The 23,876-nt window shown below is 45.8% G+C and overlaps 1 protein-coding gene across 12 annotated transcripts in view; it reads right to left on the bottom strand.

The window, feature by feature from the left end:
• Positions 1-1,134: 1,134 nt before the first annotated feature.
• SEC31A (SEC31 homolog A, COPII coat complex component) overlaps positions 1,135-23,876 on the bottom strand; it is a 40,913-nt gene continuing 18,171 nt past the window's right edge. The window contains exons 16-30 of one of the 12 annotated variants that reach the window (XM_058838144.1): positions 23,353-23,428; positions 22,545-22,723; positions 20,907-21,033; positions 20,622-20,767; positions 18,243-18,416; positions 17,568-17,741; positions 14,887-14,979; positions 14,107-14,236; positions 12,729-13,082; positions 9,065-9,112; positions 7,540-7,598; positions 5,346-5,618; positions 4,828-4,947; positions 2,691-2,762; positions 1,135-1,822 (exon numbers count right to left, since the gene is read on the bottom strand). In XM_058838144.1, coding sequence (XP_058694127.1) covers positions 1,643-1,822; positions 2,691-2,762; positions 4,828-4,947; positions 5,346-5,618; positions 7,540-7,598; positions 9,065-9,112; positions 12,729-13,082; positions 14,107-14,236; positions 14,887-14,979; positions 17,568-17,741; positions 18,243-18,416; positions 20,622-20,767; positions 20,907-21,033; positions 22,545-22,723; positions 23,353-23,428 — 2,205 coding nt within the window. In that variant the 3' untranslated portion in view covers positions 1,135-1,642. The remainder of the gene's footprint in view (positions 1,823-2,690; positions 2,763-4,827; positions 4,948-5,345; positions 5,619-7,539; positions 7,599-9,064; positions 9,113-12,728; positions 13,083-14,106; positions 14,237-14,886; positions 14,980-17,567; positions 17,742-18,242; positions 18,417-20,621; positions 20,768-20,906; positions 21,034-22,544; positions 22,724-23,352; positions 23,429-23,876) is intronic. The other 11 variants (XM_058838145.1, XM_058838147.1, XM_058838149.1 and 8 more) reach the window with 11 other exon arrangements.

The raw sequence follows: 23,876 nt of genomic DNA, 5'->3' as shown, positions 1-23,876 counted from the left end.
TGGATGCAAGTCTCATAAAGGTTTGTGTCATTAAACATTCCTTGGCTTTTACAAAGCCGTATCTTACAAAGGAGATATTCCCAGCTAATTACTCTCACATCCTGCTGCTCTTGTTCCCAGCTTAAGAGCTTCCAATTTACAGCAGGGCTTTTGCCTACAACCCTGCACCTACTGCAGGGCATGCCCTTCTGGCACCATCAGTCTCCCCAGTTGTCACTGCCAGAAACAGCCAGCTTCCCAAAATATGAACCATCTGCCTGTCCTTCACAAGTGCCAGTGCATGCCACCACTCCTGATCCATGTCCAGAGGAACTCCCAAAAACACTCAGGGAGAGCATATGAAAGGCCAGCTCCTAAATTCCTCTAGTACTACCTCCTATCTGCTTGTTTGGCCCTGAAATACTGAGATTGCTTTTTGTTTTCCTTGCTGAGCAGTGCATCACAGAAGGCACAGGCCAGCCCAGCACAGCTGCTTTTTACCCTATTGAGTGTTTTTTTAAAAAAACATTGTTTTATTCCTGTTTACCTTTGAATGTGTTCTTTCAAAACTTTTCTACCTTGAATCAAAACACAAAGGTGCTGAATACACGACTATAAGTACACTTATACAAGAATACTTGTAACACTACTTAGAAACCTATAACGTTGTTTAAAAAACTTACTCCAACTGTTGTTTGAACTCCTGAAATAAGGTAACTCCAAGGTGAAGCCTTGTGTTCACCAATTTTAAAAGCTTATGAAGTACAAAAGTGCTGGAAAGGAAATGCAATTGTTTTGCCTAACAAATCTGTCTGAAGTCACAGAAGTCAGCATTGATTTACATCGTTACTGAGATTTCTTGCAGTATGCATTGCCAAATCTACATTCCACAAGCACTGATATTTTAGGTAGTTTTCATGCAAAACAGTTGCTTTTGTTTCCCAAAGCCAGACAGTTCTTCCAACTGCTGATTCTTTGTGCTCTACACAGACCTTTCAGTGATAAAAAGAGGAAAAACAAAAGTATTCTCATGCCCAGGACACAACAGAAAGCGGCCCCATTGTACTCGTTCAAAATCTCTCCACTGCACTTCATAAAGACAAATTTTAATAAATTTATATTTATTGAAAATATCACGTTAGCTTTTATTTTGCTCTTTTGCCCCAGTGCACAATTAAGCTATTTAACATGTAAATTGTGATAACAGAACTGCAAGCGGCTTCATAAAATGAAAAACCAAATACACTTGGTAACATGATCAGGCTGTTTTTAATCTGGTGGATAAGGAACAGTGGGGTGGAAGGGAATAATCTGTTTTAGGGTCCAATGCACAACCTATCTTGTTGTTTCAACACATACATCTGTTATTAAAAGCCACTGTTTAGCAGCGTAACATGCACCTAAAAATTGACAACGTGGGACATCATCCATTAAATATACTATTTGTAGATGAGAATCGTTAGGGATGGGAAAAGGATTAAAATAAGAAAAGCACCAGGGCTCCACAGCCCTTCTAGAACAAAGTACTTTGCAGGGAGAGTGTAATGCCATTTGTCAGCTCTACTGCGCCATGCTGTGAGGACGAGCATTTGGTCCATTTCCCGCATGTCTGCCGCAGAAATGCACTTCTTTGGGAGCAGGGCTTTGCAAGTGCAGGGCTACCTCACACCCCCAGCTTATTGGCCTGGGTGAGGACAACCTTCAGGACCGGCATGAAAGCGGAGGTCTCACTGAAGTTGCTGGTGCTGACGATGTGTGTGTGGATGTTCAGTCCCTCCTGGTAGTTGCGGGTTTCGATGCTCTTCACGATGTTGTGCAGGCCACTAATGATGGTTGGAGAGAGCTGCAAGGAAGACAAGCAAGGCAGATCAGCACAAAGGGAAAACTAGAAAAAGAGAAATTCTGAGTGCAGTGCTTGGCCCTCAGTAAGGTGCAGCACTTAGTTCCTTTCTTTGGAGATAGCCGTCTTCAGAGCTGCACCACACTGGGAACAGTCACTGGGAAGTCTAACAATAGACTTCAACCAGAATGGACCTTCTCTGCAGTATTGCTATACCCTGCAAGCCTTCCCTGCAATTCCTGGATGCAATTCCCTGGAGTGGGAGACCTGCTGTGACAGACTCTGGGCACCAGAAAAAACTACTGAGCTTTTACACCTTTGGGTGAGGTTAATTGCTCAGCAAACATGGTCTGACAACAAGAGGATTACATCACTCTAATCTTAAGGTACTAAGACATTTAAGCACAGTCCTTTACTTTGCAAAAGCTTCCTGGAAGGCTTTGGGAAAACTACTAGATCTTCAGAAGTGTTTGCACATCTGCCTTCCAGTGAAGTCAGTGAGCCTGCAACATCAAAATCCCCTGGGTTCTGTTTTGACCCCAGGCTGTGTATCTCAGTTCCTGCCTGGAGCAAAGAAATGGTGCCTGCTGCAAGGAGCTCTGCTCTTTGGCTCAGAACAGCCTCTGCACAGCACCATAAAATCCATGACATGATCCCAAAACAACTCTGTAAAGTCTGCAAAGGCATGTGGGACCAAGCACAGTAACTGGCTGTTTTCTAAGAAAGCCATGCAAACTTCCAATAAACGGATTTGAAGCACACTCCCAAAGAAAAAATGAGCACCTGCTACATACTGCAGAAGTAGTACTGCACCAATGAAGTAATTTGCCATATGTGATTGAGGGGTGGGGGGAAGTAAAACAGAACTTACTGTCTGTTCCCTAAGTTTGTCATACAGAAACTCCAGGCGTTTATTTGCATCATCCAGTTTCCTCTTGGTTTGCTGCAAGACAAATAAATACATCAAAGCACGGTGATTTTAAGAACCCCAGACCAATGTGATATCATTGCAAAGAGGTCTATGCAGAACATCAAATTCCTTTCTCAACAACATTTTCCTAACACATAATTTGGATTCTTTGTTCTGGACTCTCCTCCCCTGATTTTGCTAGGAAAGACCACATGACTCTAGTTCTCCACATGTAAAATTTAAGTTTTCTACAGAAAACAGAAAACCATAGAGATGCACCCCAAAAGCCACTTGTGATTTGCAAACCTCACTGGCATAGCTGATAAGTGACAGAATTCTGAGTTACAGTATGATTTTTTTTCTATGGTTCACTGAAAAAGCATAATGATAACTGGATAAAATTCTTACTGGAATGAAGTAGCCAGCAACATTAGTGAGAGCTTAAGGGCACATGCAGATTCTCCAGTTCCAAGTGTGTACAACTCAATCATCATTTATGGCAAATCCTAATTACATTATTCCTCATGTGATTAGTAAAGCCAGCAGCTTGTCTGTAAGTTTTTAGAGTCAACAGAAAAACTAATAGCCTAACCCAATCTCTCCTTACAGACACTTTGTGCTTCTGTGACTTTTATAAAGTAAACCACCCACTGATGTGCCTGGAATTATTCTGCCACCAAAGGCTCTTAAAATAACCCCAGTACATTCCACCTGGAGCTGAGCTTCTGGAAAAAACAATTTTTATTCACTTCTTATTATTTTTTTAAAACAACATCTAAAATTGTAGATATTACTCCAAAGTAATAAAACAGTAATAAAGCATCAAGGTTACAGTTGCAGGAGCACAAAAAAGCTGCTGGTCAACAGCAGTAAAAATGGCATCAATGCACAAGAGCAATGGAATTTCCTCCTAAATCAGTCTGTGCATCAATCCATCTTCACTTAGGATAATTGCCATTTTCCTTGGCAACTGGAAGCATTTCTCTGGATTAAATAATTGCCCGGAGAAAATAAAGCCCGTGGGAATGCTCTAGCTCAAGGGGGAAAACCAACTGCTGGCTGCTTGCTGTGCTAGAAATTAGGGAAAGCTGTTCAGATGGCATAAAGGAGAACACAGCACATAGATCTTGGACCACATGCAGAAAACTCCTCAGCAGCAATTATGTCATCAAGGAACTGAGATACCTAAGGAAAAGGTACCCCAGGAGGAGCAGGTAAGAAACCCCCAGTTCTTTTGGACTGCCTAACTCTCATATGCATGACCACAGAACATTTGTTTCAAGACCCATGAAAAGGTGCACATGCTATTTTCATTTTACAGATGGTCAGCTAGGACAGAGAGGAATAAATCGTGTCTAGGGAACAGCAAGACATCTCTCCAGCCAAAGCAACTGGGTAGAAGTGCAAACTGGTTGCTCTCCTCGCTCTTTAGTTCCCATTCCCATTTTCCCCTTTAGAATGTAATAGCTGAGCAGTGCCTGTATTTGCTCTGACAAAAACTGATGTGTACAGTCAGGGTGGTGCCTCTTGTCTCCGAGGGCTGAAACACTTTCACTGCCAAAGAAAATCATAGAGACTTAAGAGGCAAGGAAAATGTGTTGACAGAGCAGAAAAGCAATCCCTAGGTGCAGATATGAGTGGATGCTTTTGCCTTCATTGTCTGTCTGGGGGAAGGGGCACTTAAGAGGAAGAAAAGGTCAAAGGGAATGCAGAATACACTACATATACATACCAACACATACATACATATATGCGCTCTACAGCCTTTAAATAAAGGATTTTGAACAATTAAGTGATACTGAACTGACAAGACATGAGTCTGTCCTGCTGACCAAGCAAATTCAGTGCACAAAGTCCTCTGCACGCCACCAGCACCACCTTTTAGCATGTGGCAGGCACGAGCTGAACACTCAGCACCTGGGCTTTGTGGTAGCATGTTATTTACTGGCCATCAGAAATAAATGAGAAGCTTTGGGAGGGACAGCTCATTTACAAGGTACTGGCTGCCATGGGAAATGTTTTTCCTATCCAGCTCCAGTGGTTGAGTTAAACTGGTAACCTTCCCTTTGAGATGAGTTTGTTATCAGAAATCACCTACCGGATCTGAGGCAGACAGCAGGCACCTCTGGATGAGAGCTTCAAACGTAGTCTTCAGAATAAGATGCTCCTCAGGGATGGGCTTCTTGGTGATCTTCTCTGTTGGCAGAGCCTGCACGTGCTGAGCAACAGAGAGCAACAGAGAACAGGTGAGGCTTTTCCAGGTCACTGTGCCCACATGTTGTTTTCAGCTAAATCGAGTGGCATTGTTACCTAGCTTGGCACAACTCCTATTTCTTCCCTGTGGGTGTGTGGAGGTGACTTTACCAGCACCTGCTGTTGCTCCCTCTGGGAAGCTGTGAAAGCTGCAGAAGGAAGCAGCTTGTTGGCCGATACTGACATAGGATTAGTGGCATCTAGGTGGAGATTACAGTAGCAAAATGCCCGCACGGTGCAAAGCCAGTGCCTAGGAACTCCACAGTACACTTTGGGCTACAAGAAAAGCCTGGACAACAGGATCCTGCCTGGCAGGCTCTGCTGATGGACACACAAACCCACACACTGCTGGGGCTACATTACCTGGATGGCATTGCCAATTGGGGCCCCCGGGGCGCCCTCCGTGCTGGGTTTGGAAACGGTGGGTGGCATGATGGATGGCCCCAGGGGCTGGGAAGCAGGCTGGAAGCCACCCTGCAGCACCATCTGCCCGGCAGGGAGGTGTGGAGGCTGGAAGCTGGGTGCACTGCTGGGTGGTGCTGGAGCCTGGGGCTGCTGCATCTGAGACTGCGGATCAGCCAGCGGGTTCATGATGGGGGAGGTGATGGGCACTGGGGGTAGGAAGTTGTCAGGGACCTGGGGAAAAAAGCAGGGCATTTATATTGGTATGGCTGCTGCAGGCACAGCACAACACCCAGCTCTTATAGACATCCCAAACCACAGTAACTGTGTGTTGGGAGTGCTGCATACAGAAATAACAGGGGCAGACAAGACAATTTTGCTCTGGCTAACCAAACCCCTCCCTCTGGCTGCACAGCAAGAGGTGCCTTGGGGCAGCCCAGCCTGCCTATGGCCACAAGAGCTGAGTACAGCCACCAAAAATCAGAGTCACTCTCCCTCCAAAACAGAGGTTTGGCAGACCAGCACTATTAGAAGAGAAAACTAACCCACACCTACATCTATTCTTACTATTGGGTCATTATATTTAGACTTTTGTGTCTCACTTTCAAGGGTGTATTTTTGTCCATGCAGTACGTAGGTCACAGCCAGCAACATGCCCCAGTAAAGCTTCTGAAAGCCTTTCAAGTTTCTGGCACACAGGTCTGCACTAAGGCAGATTACCAGGGCATTTCAGAATCATCCTTGAGCATCTGCCAGTCTTTACACAGGAGTGTTTCACAAACATTTGGTAGAGGGAAGAAACAACAAAATGAGCTACTGGTCTCTGCTACACATCATGAAGGAATCAAAACAACAGAAAGGGCTTCCATGGGAATGTGCACATTTCTTTGGGTGGGCATGGGAAAAAAAAGGGAAGATTACAGAACCCAAATGAATGGTGCTAGAATTAAGCTAGTGGTTTGGGACAGAAAAAAAAAAATTCCCAATCCAGCAACAAAGTCAATTATAAAAGAAATGAATCACAGCAATCAACTTTTGAGTGGTGAATAAGTTCTTAGGAGGAAAACAGCTGAAAATTGTGGCTTGAAATGCCAGACATTTCTTCTATTTTATAATAGTCCATGTGGTGAGTCACTTTGTAATATCCTACACCACCCCTCAGACAGTGGACAGAAGGGAAACAAACATAGAAGCACAACTGACAGATTTGTTAAATACCCAACAGGGAATGCAACAAACATTCCTCATTTGGAAGGAGCCAACCCGCAAGCCTTGGCTACGGCAGAAATTCTGGCTGTGACACACACACACAGAAGTAGCAAAAATCCTGTGTGCAGAAGGCTGCTGCTTGAGCTCTCTGCTCCAGCAGTTATTCTAACACTAAGAGTTCTCTATCCAGCCTCCAAAAGCTTCTTCACCTTGGACTGCAGAGACCAAAAGCCAAAGGGTAAGGAAGACTTCTGCCTTTGCCTTCACCCAGACCTTATCTTGGCTGCTCTAATGTTTTGTTCTCCCCACAATTTACATGCTCCAGACTAACTCTTGCTTCCCAGGGTCAGAGAGTAGTGGGTAACACTGACTGCTGTGGGGATACTCCAAGGCTACAGCAGCACCAGGGGATGAAAAGGCTCACTCTGCTCCGTGCAAAGTGTTCCCAGTTATCCTGGGCTGCTGCAATTTAAATCCATATTGCAAAACTACATTATCTCCATAATGGAAATTGTCTTACTCTCAACAGATCTCTCAGGGTCAGACCCTTAATCAGGATAAATTGCTTTCAGCTCCAGCAACGTCAATAATCTATAACAATTTGCACAGCCTCCTCATTTTGCCTAAGTGTCATCTGCAAAACTCTGCTGCTTTACTGCAGATGAAAACAGTCAGAAGTATTTGCTTCAAACCACGAACAATGTTGTTATTGACAACCACAACTTCAGCAAAAACCAACCATCTTTTTAGAGGCTTAGACATTTTGAGAGGGATAACAAATATCAGAGAGAAGTCAAGGCCATTTCTGCTCATGAGATGCAACTTATGTTTGCTGCTAACCCTTCTCTTCCCTCCTCCTGCCAACAGGTTTCCCAGGAGCAGCTAAAACTATTGTTTTTCAAGTGACCAGCACTCAGTTGTGTTGAGGTAGGACTTCCTAAGGTACCTTCTTCTTCTTGGCAGCTCTGTTGAGGGTGGGTGGGTCATTCCAGCCGTTCTGAGGCCCTGGGACAGAAAGAAAACAGACTGTAAGTACCTGGGAAGAGGGCAGTGATGCCTTCTTAAGCTCAGCTGGGCCAGATCCATGTCATGGCTCTACTGGCAGTGCCTGCCCGCTCCTCTGCCCTTCCCTGAGGGCCAGAACATCTCCTGTGCCAGCCAGAGCCTCCCAACATCCCTGCCATCAGACCCTTTGGGCTCCATGCCCTCTGAGCAAGACTTGGGATCTTAACCGACTGTTCTCAAGTTAATAACTTTTTCTTCTCTTGCAGGAAAAAATGCTTTGAGTAGACATGCCTTTGAGGAGGGCCTACCACGCCCAAAAAAGCTCTGCTACACATACTATATATGTGAAGAGAGCTGATCCATGACATTTGTACATCAAGTTCCCCAGCAACACCACACAAACCACCACACAAAAAGAGGCATAAGAGGCCTTAAGCATTTCAGGCCAGGTTCACCCAGTCACCTTGGAAACACAAAAGAGCCATAAACCCAGCTTTTCCCTGCCAGCTACAACATGGATTTGGGCACTTTGTATCCCCAAATCAGAGCAGAGCTGCTTGAGCAAGATGGAAAAATCTGGCTTTCTGTACCAGGGGTGATTTGTTTGCAACTGGAAGCACAGAGGATGTCTGAGCAGATTCACTCCAAGTCTAGGGTGTTGCTCTGCACCAAACCCTCTGATCTCCCGAGACAGCAAGCCCCTGCTTGCAAGCTGAGATTTGCACCCCAAAGCTCCCATCAGTGCATTAGAAAGAGCTGCCCTTCTCCTCATGGAGCACATGGAATTGGGCCCACAGCATTACATCCAGGCATTACTGCAGCCTCCTGAGTAATCAGGGTTTGTTGCACAAAGCCACAAAAAGCCAACAAAACCAAATCCCTGCTCAATGGACTTTTTCACCACAGTGTTTTTACTTAGCAGATAATGAATTTACCTTCGACAGCACAGGTTAACATTACTGCAGAATTTGCTCAATTTATCTGAAATTTCATTTGCTCCCAGGCTTTTGTCAAGCAAGTTCCACATCCAGAGCATGTTAATGAGGTAAATGAAAAACTATTTAAAACCCCTTTCACATCTGCTTTCTCTTTAACCAAAGGCAGTGCCATCTCCTGGCAGCCTCCTCTATTCGTCCCTATCCAGAAAATCCCAGAGTATTCCAGACACAGGGAGTCCAACTGATAGGAGTAGCACATTAAGAAAATCTCCCAGACTGTTACTGCTGTTAATTTCCTGGAACAATTTGCATTAAAAAAGGAAAATATTTAAAAATAATTTGTTTCTGTGGTTAAAAACTCCAGATATATTGTTATTGGCTTCAATTAAGGAATTAAAAAATTATTTGATTAAGGTCTAATTGGCAAACAGCATCACACTTAATGTTCTCTAAAGAACATTTGCATAATTGATGTCCGTTCAATTAATTTCATGTAGTGGCTGTAATTATTTTCAGATTAGGTGGTACCTAGTTCACCTGCGAAGGGAGAGGCCTGGTCTTGAGATGGAAGACTTTCTGCAGACAAAATGCAAAGATAACTAAAAAAAAAATTTTTCTTCAAAAATAGTAAAGCAGTTGGTCTTTAATTTTTGACCGGCAATTTAGTTTCACAACATGCATCAGCAGAAAAAAACCACCTAACCCAATTACAATGCCAGCTTGGAGACAAGTCATTTGTTCAACCCACCCCCATAGAATTGCTTTTGTCCACCTTCCCCCAAAACAAGCTGGTTGCTCTTTCCATGCAGTAAATCAGTGTTTGTAGCTGTTTAGAGCAAATATTGCAGTGTTCAGGCCCTTTTTCTTATCTCTTCTGGTGTTCCCATTTTCTATTCCAGTGCAGCTGACAGACCATTACTCTTAGTCATAATCTTCTCAACACCTTTTTATCATTCCAGAAAGCTTTTCAAGAGATGCTTGAAGTATCTGACCTTAAGGTGGATCTCCCAAGTGTTTTCTCAAACCAAGGCACACTCTCAACTGCATGCAGCCCAGCTACCCAAGTATGTTTGCACATCAACTTCACACTCACACAAAAGACACGCTGCCTGCTCAGACTGAGCAACAAACCCAAATGGCAAAATGCAGCCAATAAAGCCCTCACCATTCCAAAGAGGAAAGGGGCTGTGGGGATAACTCCTGTGCCTGGGGTTGGCCTGCTCATAACTTCTGGTGCAAACCCTGCCTTTAGCTCAGTATTGGTCTATTGCATTTTCAAACAAGATTCAAGATGCTGAAAATTAGAACTCCCTTGAAAGCAGGTTCCACCACAAAACAAAGTGAGAGGGGTTGAAAATAAAATTAAATGTGGGCTTTTCTTGCTTACAGAAGCTTCAAGCACAGTTTAACATACTGATGTTATGTGCCTTTGCAAAGAACCAAAAAATATTTACAGAACTCTCCCTTTTTACATGCATCTTTAAATCCAAGCCAGTTCGAAGGTCAGGTGCTTTTCAAGAGTTCAGATTTGAGATACTTTTTCCTTCCTCCCTTCCTCCTGCCTTTAAATGAATCACAACTGGAGAGTGAATCGTGATGTTCCCAGATAAGATCATCACCACACACAAAAGCACACCACAGCCAGGATCAGCATCACTGCACCAGAACACTCAGAGTTACAGGTGAGATCCACTCCTGGCTGTGGATCTCAATGGTTCTACAGGACCTCATGCCAAGGCATCCCCCACTAGGCAGTGCAGCTGCTCAGAAAATGTGGTTAAGCATATTAAGCATGTACTCTGTCATTGCTGCACTTAGAAAACAAGGATTTCTTCATTCTTGTTGGTATGCTTTCTGAAAGGTGTAACCTAAACACTGGAAGAAAACAGAGTGTGCTCTTCAGACACAATTTATCTTTTTGCCATCGTTCTCCAGCTGCAATCATCATTTGTGTGTATGCATGAGTCATCCTGGACTCAGCACCTCACCATGCCCTGCAGTCAGCTCTGCATTTCCGCCTAAGGCTGCAGAAATCAGAGAGGATGCCCAAGTTTGGGTTCCTAAAGGTCTGACACTTTGTTCTGGCTACTCTGCTCACCATAGCTGCTGAGAAAAACAGAAGCAGCATTGACAGTTCTCAGGAAGTTTGATAAAAAACCTAATATGAAAAACTTTTAACTCTGAAAAGAGCTTCACCCACTCTGAGCATGCCATGTGGACTATGTCATGTCACTGCAAGAAACTTAGCACATGGCAGTTCTGAAGCGCCTGCCAGTGATGCAGTTGAGTAGTAAAATGGATAAGAAAGAACAATTTTCTTGTTCCTTGCACTTACTTGGAGGTGCAAAAGCTATGCTGTTGGCATTATAATGAGTTGCTTGACATCCCAGGCCCAGAACCCTATCCAACAACTATCCCTCTGTCCAATTCAATAATTCCTCTGGCTTAGAGATTCAAATTTGACATGTCCTGTTATGTAGGGTCAGGAGAGGTCACAGTACAGAACCTCCAAAACCAGAAAGGACACCAAATCTGGCTGCATGGAAAAGGCCTTTTCTCCCCTTGCAACTCTGGCAAGTCCTCTGGAGTCCCACACCAGTCCTGTTTTTTGACATAGCAAAACACCATTTTTCCCCCAAACACGAGGGGGTATGTAAGCTGCCAGCCTTGAGGACACCAACAGAAGCACCCACCCATAGGATTCATGCTGTCAAAGGCAAAATGCCTTTTCTGCACTGCATCACACCTAACAGAGTTTTAAAATAAGAGAGGGAATGATAGTGGGCACATTAGGGGATGTCAGCAGAGCAAACATCCCCAAAACACTCCTCAAATCTTGCCCAGTGTTCCCTATACCCTCTGCTTCCCAGATCTGCTCCTTGACCCTTTAGCTGGACCACCTGGATGTGAAGGATGTTCATAAGCAGGTTTAGAAAAGGACTGCTGATTCTTCCTGCACTGTCTGACATGCAAAGCTGCTGTTTCACAGGCTGCTAAGTGAAGGAACAGGTTTGTTAGGGCAGGCAAGGTCACTATCCCACAGCAGTGACACCCAGGCAGTCACAAGCAGACATGGAGCCCCACCTCAGCAAGTGCTCTCTCACCAAGCATGCACCAACATGCTCCAAAGTGTCAGCCACACACACATGCTTTTAACTGACATTCAGGGAAGAGACATTTAAAAGCATTTCTAAATCACTTCTGATTATCTTTTAAGGCATTTGCAGCCACAGTAAATCCCATCACAGTAAGAGGTTAGGGACAAAATAATGAAAGAGAGCTGATGCCACGGGAAATGCTGTTTGAATTAAATATGTTGCCAACCCCGGGCTTAAAAGGCTGCTCAAGAACCAGGGACACGGACAAATCATGTCTGCAAAATCATTCAGCAAGGAGAACTGGGATCATCTTGTCTGCAGCGATTAGGAAAACTTGCTCATTTCTGTACTTTGCTCTCTAGTCACAGCGCAGGCTCTGACACCAATGCTAAAATTAAGCCATGAGCCACGCAAGGCATACAACAACCTCGGAACAAGCCTGTTGTAGCATCCTGTCTTGGGCAAGACAAAAGCTCTGTGACTGTGGCAAGGCCTGGCTCACCAGAGAAAGGTGACTGCTCATGCTGCTTAGTGCACTGTTGCACTATATTAGGAACGGCAAGAAGCATGACACAACTCTCTTAGCTGCACTGTCCAAGAGAGCAAAGTTTATTATTCTGCATCTTCTTTTATAGACAGGTTCGAGAAGGTCTGAGAGGTAAAACTCTCAGTGGTCATCAAAGCAACACATCACCATCATAGGTTAAGTGGAACACCACCCCTTGGCTGTTTCTTACAAGGAAACAACAAGGATTCTAAACAACACCTGCAAAGATTGCTGTCCTTTACCAAGGACTGTTTGGATTTTTCATTATGCTTTCTCAGGCCAGAGTGAGAAGCTTATGTGACTTAGTTTCACACAGACTGTGTTCCCTGCTTAATTTTTGCATTTAGCATCCACAGTGCACCAACACAGCCCTATCACAGATGCACAGGGGTGATGACGTGGTTTAGAAATGCTTTGAACTGATCTCTACGCAAAAGCAAACTTTTTACAGCGCATTCACAAGGAAAAAAGTGCATATTTAACAGAGTGGGTGAAGACCAAACCCCTCCCTCCTCCTCCCTGCCTGCCCCCCCGTCCAAGCGCAGACCTGTTCTCTGGGATGCAGGAAGGTCACTGGTTGCAGGCAGAGTACCTGTTGGTCCAGTAGGTAATGCATAAGCCACAGAAGTTGCTGGAGGTCCTGGCCTGCCATGCTGAAAGGTGCCAGAAGGAGGAACAGGGAAGGAAGAGATGGGATTCAGGCTGGTCGGGGAGGGTTGAGGCTGCCCGGGGTACAGCGGGGAGGGCATGGAGTGGGCAGGGGCAGAGGACAGGTAGGAAGGGGTGGTGTTAGGGGCAGGGCTGGGGTAAGAGGCTGAAGCAGGGGCAGCAATAGGCTGCTGAGGCTGATAGAGAGCTGGTCCCCCTGTTCCAGAGGAGTACTGCTGTGTGGCCTGATACGCTACAAACAGGGAGAAAAAACAGTCAGTCAGTGAGATCATAACAGAGCAGCAGGTTTCATCTCCCTCTGCTTCCTTCTTCACTTGACTCTGCTCTCTTCATGCCCCTACCCCTGAAACCACTTAACTGCCCAGCCAAATCCTGGCTCCCACAACTCTGCCTGCACTTGTAGGGCTGCTCAAATCCCCAGCCTGTCACTGGGAGCAGGGAGGCAGAGAGAGAGGATGGCCTTGGCTCAAAGGACTGCTGCTCTCCCACGCACACCCTCCAGTCCAGAGCCACCACGCTGCTTGGGGTGGGGCTGGGACACATGGACACTGCTCTCTTCTGGACCACTGCAATCCTCACAGGGACTCTCAGAGAAAGGAAAGTCCTGTCCCAGGTTTTCACAAAGGGAAAACTTAGGCCAAGGAAATGAATACAGACTCTGGAAGGGAATTTAAGCTCACAGCCTTTCTTTCACTGTGGGCCCTGCAGTCCAATTTCACTGCATCTACCCATCTGTGGCCATTTTTCCTCCCTCATGCAGTACTGAAAGTACTGCTTTCAGTCTCTGCTTTGAGTGAGACAGGGCTCTGCACCCTTCTTCACTCACCTCTATTACTGCCCTCATTTCCTCATCCCCTCTCCCACTTCCATGGAGCTGCAATGAGAAATGGATGGCCCAACTGCACACAGATGAGCTGTGTCTCCCCTTACCAGGCCTGTGTTGCTTTCCCAGGACTCAGACTTTGGAGTTTCTGACCCTAGCACACCCTTGGGCAAGGCCAGCTGAGGAGTGAGTCTAAGAGCTGTGGGTAGACACCTCAGCAGAGGAGGAATGTTTGACAAGAGGGTTTCTGATGCCTGGACCCCACCGAGAAATGACAATGCTCAGATGTCACCTCACCTTTCTGTCCACCCCGCAAGAACTGTGGGACTGGCTTGGTCTGGATGCTCTCAACCACAAGGAGGGGACTGGTTATCCCTGAGTTAATGCTGGCCCACCTGGGTGGGAGGGAGAGGGGGAAGCTGCTGTTACTCACTCTGTGGGTACGCTGGCCGCGTTCCTGCTTGCGAGTACATGCTGTAGTTGGAAGATGTGGCTTGCTGTGGTGGCATGCTGGGGCCAACAGCACCTGGCATAATAAACCCTGGAGGAGGTGGGTTGTCTCCCTGTCAAAAAAAGATTACAGGAAAAATGGTTGGGAGAGACAGTATTTAATGGGTAATGGTAATGCAGTGCTGAAGAACAGCAGCAAAATGATGAGCTCAAGTTTCAAGGCCTGAAACCACATTCCCTGGAAGAAGGGAATCACCAGCACAGGGGCAAATGCCTCCAACCACCCCAGCGCCTTAGGGTGCCCAGCACAGCACCAAAAGCACAGCTGGATGTGCAGTGACTTCAGAAGCAAGCAGAGCAGCACACACCTGCCTGCACAAGGAAGAGCTCCCTGCCAGGGCTGCCTGGTGTTCAGGCTGCCTGAGAGCACCCTGCCATCTTTCAACTGAATTTAAATGGTAACTCTGAAGCTTCTAATCTCCATAGAAAAGGGGTAAAGAAAAAATCATACTTCAAATATTCCAGTGTGGGGCAAGGGCTGGGGAAGACTCAGGTCACACTGAGCTCCCACTCAGGACTTTCCAGCCCAGCGAGTCATTTGGGCATTGGTGAAAAAAAAGTAAGGAGATGCAGAGGAGTAAAACCAGAGCACACATGGGAGCTGCTCCTTCCATCTATCTGTACCAGACTGTACCAAGCAGACTACACCAGGGGACATACTGGGGTGGAGCAGAGGCTCAGAGAGGAATAATGAAGGTTATACCTGTGTGTCAGAGGGACAGCCTGCAGGAGGATGGCTGGGAAGGGCAGTAGGAGTTTTGTTACTCCAGGTAGTGACAGTAGGGGCAATTCTAACCTGAATTGAACAAAGAAATACCAATCATGGAAAACAAAACAATAAAAAAGTCTAAAGGGTTTCACAAAACAAGATGCAAAGAAGTGAATGCAAGAAGGTTTGCATGCTGGCACTTGTAACAGCCATAAAATCTCAGAGGAAGAAGGGAATTGCATTCAAGACAGACAAAAATCACTGTGCACTGGAGCCAAAGTGAATTGCAGAGTGAGGAAGAAGCACAGTGGAGTTGCAGCTGCAGCAGACTGTGGAGCAAGAGCAGTGTTATGTGTGCCAGTCAGCCAGGTTTCCGTCTTTCAACACATTTTCCTACTGCAGAAGTCCCCCCACCACTGGTCCATGACAGCGAGCATCACTAACCACAGCTGCAAGCCCCAGGTTCCATGTTAAATTCAAACATATGCCTCACACAAAAGGAGCTGTTTAAATTGAGCTTCAGATGAATTTTAAAAGGTTAAAATATAATTTAAAAAGGTTAAAAACTGACATTCAGCTCCGGCACATGCACCAATATACATCTTAATGGTAATTGCTTCCCAGCCAGTCTCCCATAGCTCCTTTCCTCAGTCTTCCTTCTTTGCCACTCCAAACAGCTTCAATTCCATACAACCACTCCTACCTTTCTGATTGGGACAGAAACCACAAACTTCCTGTGCCTGTGACATTCCTGAACAAGGAGTGGGCATGCTGCCCAACAGCAGGACATGTGGCTGGGGTTCAAGGATATAAGCAGAGGGAAAGCTGTGACCCTGCAGCCCTGGCTGGCTCAGCTGGCTTCAGTCAATGTGTCTCTAACCGCACATAGTGCTAAGCTAATGGTGCAGTCAGCTGCACAACAGCCACTGCTAATGCCTGCATAACTCATCACCTGAGTATCTAAAAGACTTTTTCATCCTCTTTCACGCCTGGTTTATTCAGATGAAAAGGAGGGTTCAACAAAACTGTGCTGAAAGGAATCCAAGTGTTAAGAACATGTTCCTATTTGGGACAGCAGTTAAACAAAGGCTGCCTCAAGCTTGAACAAGTCCTACATACACTCTTTCTTAAAAGGAAGTCAAACAAAGCAAGTACCCTAAGACTCAAACGTGTCATTTCTCTCCATTCTGGTTCATCAGCTGGAACCTTTCTGACTGACACCTGTCCCCTTCAAGCCCTTCCTGCTGAGGATGAACTCCCTGAAAAGCCAGCAATATAGGGTGTTTTAACTCCCAGTGAACTCGTGGGGTTGTGATACACCCAGCCTTTAATTAACAAGCAGGGCTTGCTGAAACAATTGCTTGAGGCATTCTGGAAACAGTGGAAGAGGGAACTCTGGTTTAAAAAAGCCTTCCTCATATCTCAACTTCTAGAGGAGAGCTGATATTCTCCAGAGCCAAAGAGGAAATACACAGCTTTGCTTCTCAAGGCAACTCATTGGTTACAAGGAAGAAGGCCAAAGACAGACAGCAGAGTAGACTTGATTATTAATGATGATGCATTTAAAATCATATGCAATGGGGTTAGCAAGGTAAATCCTCTATGAAGGCTTTGTCCCTTCTGAAATCTACCTTGCTAACACCTTGGAGAGAAGGCAAAGGTGCACACTACTGCTGACATCGAGAATGCTCAACGCCCCCCCGCAACCTTTCATCCCTTCTTTCTTCCTGCCCTGGTTTTTCTGGCAGGCAGTGCTTGGGGCAGCACAGACAAGAGACACCTCTGCTTGTGCCGATCTCTGCATAAGGAGAACACCCACAGCTCCATCACAGCCCTGCTCTCTGAAAAGCCCAGCCCAGAGCACCTTTAAAGGGGGGGGCAGATGAGCTGCAGTGCTGGGCTGCGGGACTAGAGACCTGGCAGTGCTCTCTAAGCACACACACAACCAGGGCTGTCCAACACACCACACTGCCCTGATGGCCAGTGTGTTCTGATGACACTGCAGTGTCATCCTCAGCTTAGAGGTAAAACCAGGGAATTTTCCTCCCCCCATTTCTCCTCTTCCTCCATGCACAGCTCCCTTATTAGTCTCATACTCACCAGGTCTTATAGCACAGCTTACTCTCAGCCTCCCCACCAGCCCATGCATGCCCCCTTGCATCTGGCTGGGAAGGTGTTTTCACAGCAGGCTGTATCCACAGCTGCAGAGAAGTGCCCTCAGTTTGCTATTGCCACTGCTCAGCAATTTCCGCAGCCAAAATCAGAGCCGGGGTGGGAATAATCTGCCCCAGAGGAGGCAGGTGAGCAGCATGAGCAAGCCCCAAGGCCTGCAGGGATGGGACAACATCATGGACTGTGAGGGGAAGCACAGAGAACTCCTGCAGTGCTCTCCCACAGCTGTTCTTGGCACTGAAGCACATTTTCAAACAAAGGAGGGAAACGCCTAGTCTTCAGAAGCAGGCTACTTGACAAGGTGATTAAGGGATGTTTCCCGATGAGGAATAAAGGAGGCATCTGTACTGACTGAAAGGAAGCACCAGTGACCTTCAGCACAAGGCTCTCAGTAGAGGTTTGTCACACAGCCTCAGACCAAAAGAAAGGGAAAAAATTATTACATCCATCACTCTGCAGAACTCAAGCACCATGTCCCTCCCTTTCTGCCAAAGCCCATGTACCTGCTGGTAATACTGCTGGGCTGGAGCCTGGGGCGCCTGCATCCGTCCAGGCACAGGGCCAGCTCGTCCTTTGGGCACGTGCTCTCTCTCATACTGTCCCTTGAGGCCGTCCTGTCCCACTGGGAGCTCCCCTTGGGCTCTGCAAAGCCTGTCCCGTAGCTGCACGATGTTTGGCTGCAATCAGAAAAGGACAGTGAAGGGAGGTGAAATGCACTGCCTGGCACACAGTGCATCACACCAAGAGCCTGAGTGGCCACTCACTGCTTTACTTCATTGGAATAAGTCTTTTCTGCATGAGACATTTGGCCATTGGAACTGCCTTACCTCATTCCCAAACCAGCCTGACTACAAATATCAGCTGATGGAAGATGGGAAGTCAGAAGAGAACAACCAAATGTTGATGTAATTTCATTTGCCATGTCTGGCTTGCAGGAGGGACACCCTTTGACTGTGACTGGCTGCAGGCACAAGGGTGTGAAACAAGAGGGAGCAGAAGTCTGTGCACGTCTGCCAGCTCAGCAAGGCCAGTGCAGGGAGAGGGGAACAGCCTGACTCACATTCCAAGGTGCACATCAAGTGGCAGTCCTGATGCCAAACTGAACCACGCAGAGACCTGTGCTTGAAGCACACCTGTTCACAGGCAGAGAGGGAACAAAGTGCCTGAAGGCCCCATACCTGGTTGGTGTTGGCAGGGAGGAAGGTCAGTGCTGCAGCCAGGCTTCCCTGAGCAGCCAGGAGGTTGGCATACTGGCTCATCTTCTCGGCCAAGAGGGCACCCATGGCATTCGGGTCCACAGCCTGTGTGAGCTGCACGGCTTTGCGCAGGATCACGACCTTCTCTATTAAATCCTGAAAGACCAGGAGGGGAAAAACTCACCCACAAGTGAGAACAACAAAGTGAAGTAGGCCCTGACTAAAGACTGTCCCAGGCAGGACCCCTCTCACCCAGTGGGGAGCCCAAGCCAAGTGTAGATTTCCCCAACACCACAGCTGCACCAAAGGCATGGCTGTTCCCAGAGGATGGAACTGCAACCACCCACCAAGCAGCTTCTAACAGCAGAGCTCAAAAGAACTGCTCTTATTAGACAGGATTTCAGGGCCCTATCACCACTCAGCATGTCCACCAAGTGGATGGCTTCATAAAATTACCTGGTGACAGCCTCAAAGCAAGCAGACAACATCACCTGTCACCACTAGTAGTGCCACCTGCTGCATGTTCACAGGGTTTTAGTAAGTCAGCTCTCATCCATCTTAAAAGGATATAAAAACTCCCTTGGAAGAATTGTCTGTCGTTTTCTGGTTGTTACAACAAAATGGTTGTTGCAATGCATTTTTGTACCTAACAGTCTGTTCTGTTTCCACCCTGCTTTGTTGGTTTAGCCTAAGCTATACCCCCACCTTTAGCTATCCATCTTCCCTAAGAACGATCCCTTGTTATAGAATGTTCTCTGTTCCTCCCCTTGCTGAGTTGTCAATCCCACCTTATCCCAGCCCCCTGCCTTGGAAAGCCCCTAATATTGGAAGCCCCATTGGTTTGTTTGATCTGTTCCCCGCCCTCTGTGCTCCCCATTGGTTTGTATATTGTGAATCCCGCCCTGTGATCCTCCCCTGTGTTTTCCCTATTGGTTAAAGATTGTACCCTCCTCCCCCTGAGACCTCCCCGGTACATAACCTCCTGCACAACCAGTTTGTCTTTCATCCCTGGAGCCTTCCATGGAATAAACCCCTTTTGGAAACCACACAAAAGCCCTCTCCCTTGTCCTCTTCCCTTGACAGCCTGTGCCATAGAGCTTTAAGCTCTCCAGATGTATCCCAGACTGCGCTGCTTTCTGGGAACAGCCCGCTCTTGGCTCAGTGCTGGGAGCTGGCTGGGGAAAATCGGGAACTGCATCAAATGGCTTGCCTGATATTCACCAGAAACACTCTGTATCTTGCCTTCCTTGCACATACCCCAACACCAGAGCTCATCTTGATTGGGTTTCCTTATAGCCCTAAATTATAGGAACATTTTCTGTTCAGTTTTCTTACGGTATTTATACTGAAGGATACTACAAATATTCATTTGCCAAAATTAAAGACCTTTTTGAAATATTCCGAGACATTTAGTAAGAGTGTACCACATAAAAGATTTCAAACATACATTAACTAATAAAGATTGTTTTCTAAACATTAGTTTTTCCCTACAAATCAGCACTTCCATAAAGGCAAGTGAAAAAAACCCCAAACCAACAGCTTCTATTGCCACTATCATAGTAAATAAGCCACCTAATTAGGACTTCAACAATATTTTCCAATTCTACCGCCTGAGAAACCAAAGCCATGCAATCAAAATGCAAATTCAAACTGAAGGTAAATCTGTAAATAAAGCCCTCAAAATCAAATTATTTTGATAATTCAGAGAGTTAATGACATGAAGCAAAACTCAGATACACATCAATTCCTTCAATTAACAAAACAAGAGTCTCACAGCATCATCAAGTAAGTACTTTCTAAAACTGACTCTTCAAAGGTCTTTAACAGATGGAAGAAACTAACACTGTATTATAAAATAAATTATTCCATTACTGCTTCATTCCACTCATCAACCCTATTCCTCCAAGATACCTGCTATAAGCAATGTATTTCACTGCTGGAAACCAAGCTTTATATGTGCAAATCCCTGGAGAAGAGGGTTCTCATGAGAACCTTCCTACAACTGTCTCTCCAGATTTAAATCAAATTCTATTGATTTCCTCTCCTCAACTTCCAAAAGTAGAAAAGTACAAGTATTTCCTAACCACGAAAGATGCAAGCACTGAAAGACCCTTCTTTACCAAAACCCTAAGTACTACAATTATTTTTTTTTAGTACCATTACCCAAAAAGCAAGGCAAGCACAAGAGCCACTGTACTTCCCAACACATTTTCCAGTATCATATTTGTGTGTTATCTTTCCAGAAAGGAAAGGCTTGAATCCTGATGTACATTGGACAGCAAAGTTCTATACCAGATACTCTGATTTAAGAGCCAAATGACTGCAGTCTGTTATTTCCAACACCTTAAAAGAATTACCAACCTGAAGGGACAAAGGGCTGTTTCCATCCTGAACTTTGGTCCAACAAGCAACAAGTTTATCCACATTGCCAGCACAGATGTAACAGAGGCAAGCTTGTGTCTGCAGAATGCTGTCTCCCTCATTCTCCAGCCTGCTGCCCAGGAGATCTAGATAAAATAAGAACAAAGATGCTGGTAAATCACTCTGGGTATGCCTCCTGAACAATGCTGAAGCTGGGGAAGCAACTGGCCAAGGAGCAAGCCATGACACTGCTCTGGAACTATGCAGTCTGTGAAGTATCCTTACCGCAAAGGGCTGTAAACTCGTCTGGCCTGGCATAAGTGAGCACAGCAGCCAAAGCCTCTCTCCAATTCTGCAGGTCACAAGACTCCACAATCTCTTTCCAGTTCTTTGTTACAACTGCAGTGATAAGCTAGAGCAGGAGAGAGACCACAGTTAGGATCTTGGTAGGATTTCCTCCGAATAATACACAGGATAATTTGGATCTGTTCCAGTGTACTCATCCCCACTGTATCCAGGGTCATGATTGAACTGCAGTGCAGTACCTACAGTACAAGAGCACATTTTACTTAAAGAGAAAAAAAATCACAAAACAAGCTGAGAGAACAGGCAGAGGCCAATTATTCTTGCAACAAAATGTACAAGAAAAGAATACACAAATCTCCACAAGCTGTTCCAAATGGTTTTTGGCACTATTTTTGCAAAGATAACCTACCAAGTATTTAGCTATAAAGTCTTCTACACAATTCCCAGGGAGAAGCGTGAATTTTGCTTGTTAAACTGTTTCATCCGGCTTTAAGCTTTTGGTCTCAAGCTGACCAGCGAGGGGCTATTGAAAAGGCACCATAAAGGAAGCAGCAAGTTGGCAGCAACATCAACCTGAGCTGTCTGTAGTATCCCTACCCTCCACCCACCCACCCACCCAGGCTGCCTCTGCACAGCCCTCAGAATGAAATTCCAGTTTCATCCTTCTAAAACTCTGCCTCCAGTTATTTTGCTTTGGACAAAAGACAGACTTGGCAGCTGTGCTGCTCTGTAGTGAACAAAGCCCTTCTCACGCCAAGACTTCAAGCTCAGAAACAGCTGAACAAGCAGTATGTGTGCAGTTTGGGACCAGAAGAGAAAAAAACACACCTGAACAACAAATGCAAGATCCTAGCTACAAGGTCAGTGTTTGCCTGTCAGCATAGGCACAGATAACTGGTCAGCTCTTCATAAAAACACCTTTTCCCAAAGGATGAACTACAGTGAAGAAATTTCTCTAAAAGCTGCCACCCTTGCTAAACCAATTATTCTTTTAAAGCCACTCCTCGTGTTTCAGCCTCCTGTCACTACTTTCCCATCTTGGTAGTAAAAAAGAAAGATTTGCACAAGCAGCATCAGCAACCTCTAGCACTGCAAATAGCTGAAAATAACAATAACCAGCTGGCCATAACATGCTGTCTCCTAGACAAAGGGTGATTAATCTACCCTGGGCACACTTTGCTCTCTCTTCTGTGCATGCAGTAAAACAAAGCATCAGCAAAATCTGTGAAGACTGATCATGGGCAGAAATCAACATCATGCTGCTGGCCCTGAGCACGGGTCACATGTGAAAAACGTGACAGAACAGCAGACTGAAATGTGCCCTGCTTAAGGTATTTGTCTTTATTGTTGAGAATCTATTTGTGTATATCCAACTCAGAGACACTGGAGATGGGATAAAGAATACTCTTGTGTACTGACATTCAGGTGGTGTGCCTCTTCTCCCCTTATCAAAGCATTAAAAAAGAGTAACAGAAATCCTGCTCCAAGATCTTACCAACTTGAACACTTACTAACATCCACCAGAAATAAATCTATAAAATGGCAGGAAAAAATTTAAGGTGAAAAAGGGAGTTGCCAAAGGCATATGTATGTTACTTCTGACCTGAAAACACATACCCTGGTAATTTTGCTCCTCATCTTGGCGAAGTACTTCTCCTGTGTGCGGGAGAGCAGCTCCTGCCCACCGGCGATGGCCAGGATGATGGCATCAGCCATGCGGTTGTCGTGCAGGCACAGATCCACTGCACTTTCAAAGTTCCCTGTCAGCAGAGCCTGTGTGATCAGCCCATCCACATCTGCAACGAGATAGGGGTGCACTTCCAAATGCTGCCACAAAAGCCACTGAGAGATGCAGCAGCAGGTGACACTGTCCGACCACAACGCTGGCACAGCTGTCAGCAAACCAGCCCACTCCCGGCTAAGTACTTACAAGGGTGCTCACCTTCACCTCCAGCCTCAAACACACAAGGGCACAGCCATGCCACAGGGGCACTGTCAAGCATTACTTACCTCGTGACAGAGTGAGTTCCTAGAAGTCTAAATGGCCGCTAAAACAACTACCTGAATAGTGCCATAAAAAGTCAAACCTCGACAGGGGTCAGTGGCTTCTGTGTTACTTAAGATCCCCTGGGAGTTTCTGTATAAACAGCACTTCATGCCTGACCAAGCGTGTCTTCTTTTGTATCAGAAATCACTCAGAGCACCTGCATGTCAGCAATGAGGTACACAACTGCTGTATAGCTTCCTTCCTTTCTTAAAAAAGCTGTATTTTCAAGTGCCTTGAGGTTGTGTGAGAATGCCGTTAGGGGCAAGTAATTACAATCCTTCACAATCTGTACAGAATTTGCCTGCAACACCAGTATCAACACCAGAACTTACAAATAATAGTACATACAGTGAAATCAATATCAAGGTTTTTTTGTACCTCCACTGACAGAAATGTTAAATGTTGTCTTTGCAGATCTCAAATCTTCAGTTTCTTTTTTATGGTCCTTCAGCGTCTAAGAGAAAGGAAAAGCATAATTTCTGAGACTATGTAAACACTTTGAAAATACACACATTTTAATACCATGTGCCTCTTGCACTGCAAGTTAAATTTAGAACTTCAGACTACCTCAGAGACCATTATCTTAGAAGGGAAGGTTATCCCTGTGCGCCAGTTTGGGCAGAGGTAAAGTTACTTTTCTTCACAGTAGCCAGTATGGGGCTGGTGTGATTTGTCCTGGAAACAGTGTTGATAATACAGAAGTGTTGTCACTTTTGCTGAGCAGCACTTGTACAGCATGGAGGCCTTTTCTACTTCTCCTACTGCACCTCCTCCAGTTAGGAAGTGGGGAGTGCATGGGAAGTTGGGATGAGACACAACCAGACCAGCTGACCCCAAGCTGACCTCAGGGATATTCCAGGCTGTGTAACATCATGTTCAGCATAATATAAAACTGGAGGAAA

Source organism: Poecile atricapillus, chromosome 4 (genome assembly GCF_030490865.1).
Source record: "Poecile atricapillus isolate bPoeAtr1 chromosome 4, bPoeAtr1.hap1, whole genome shotgun sequence".
NCBI lineage: Eukaryota > Metazoa > Chordata > Aves > Passeriformes > Paridae > Poecile > Poecile atricapillus.
Note: the sequence above shows the minus strand (reverse complement) of the source record. Positions and strands in the feature narration are given on the sequence as shown.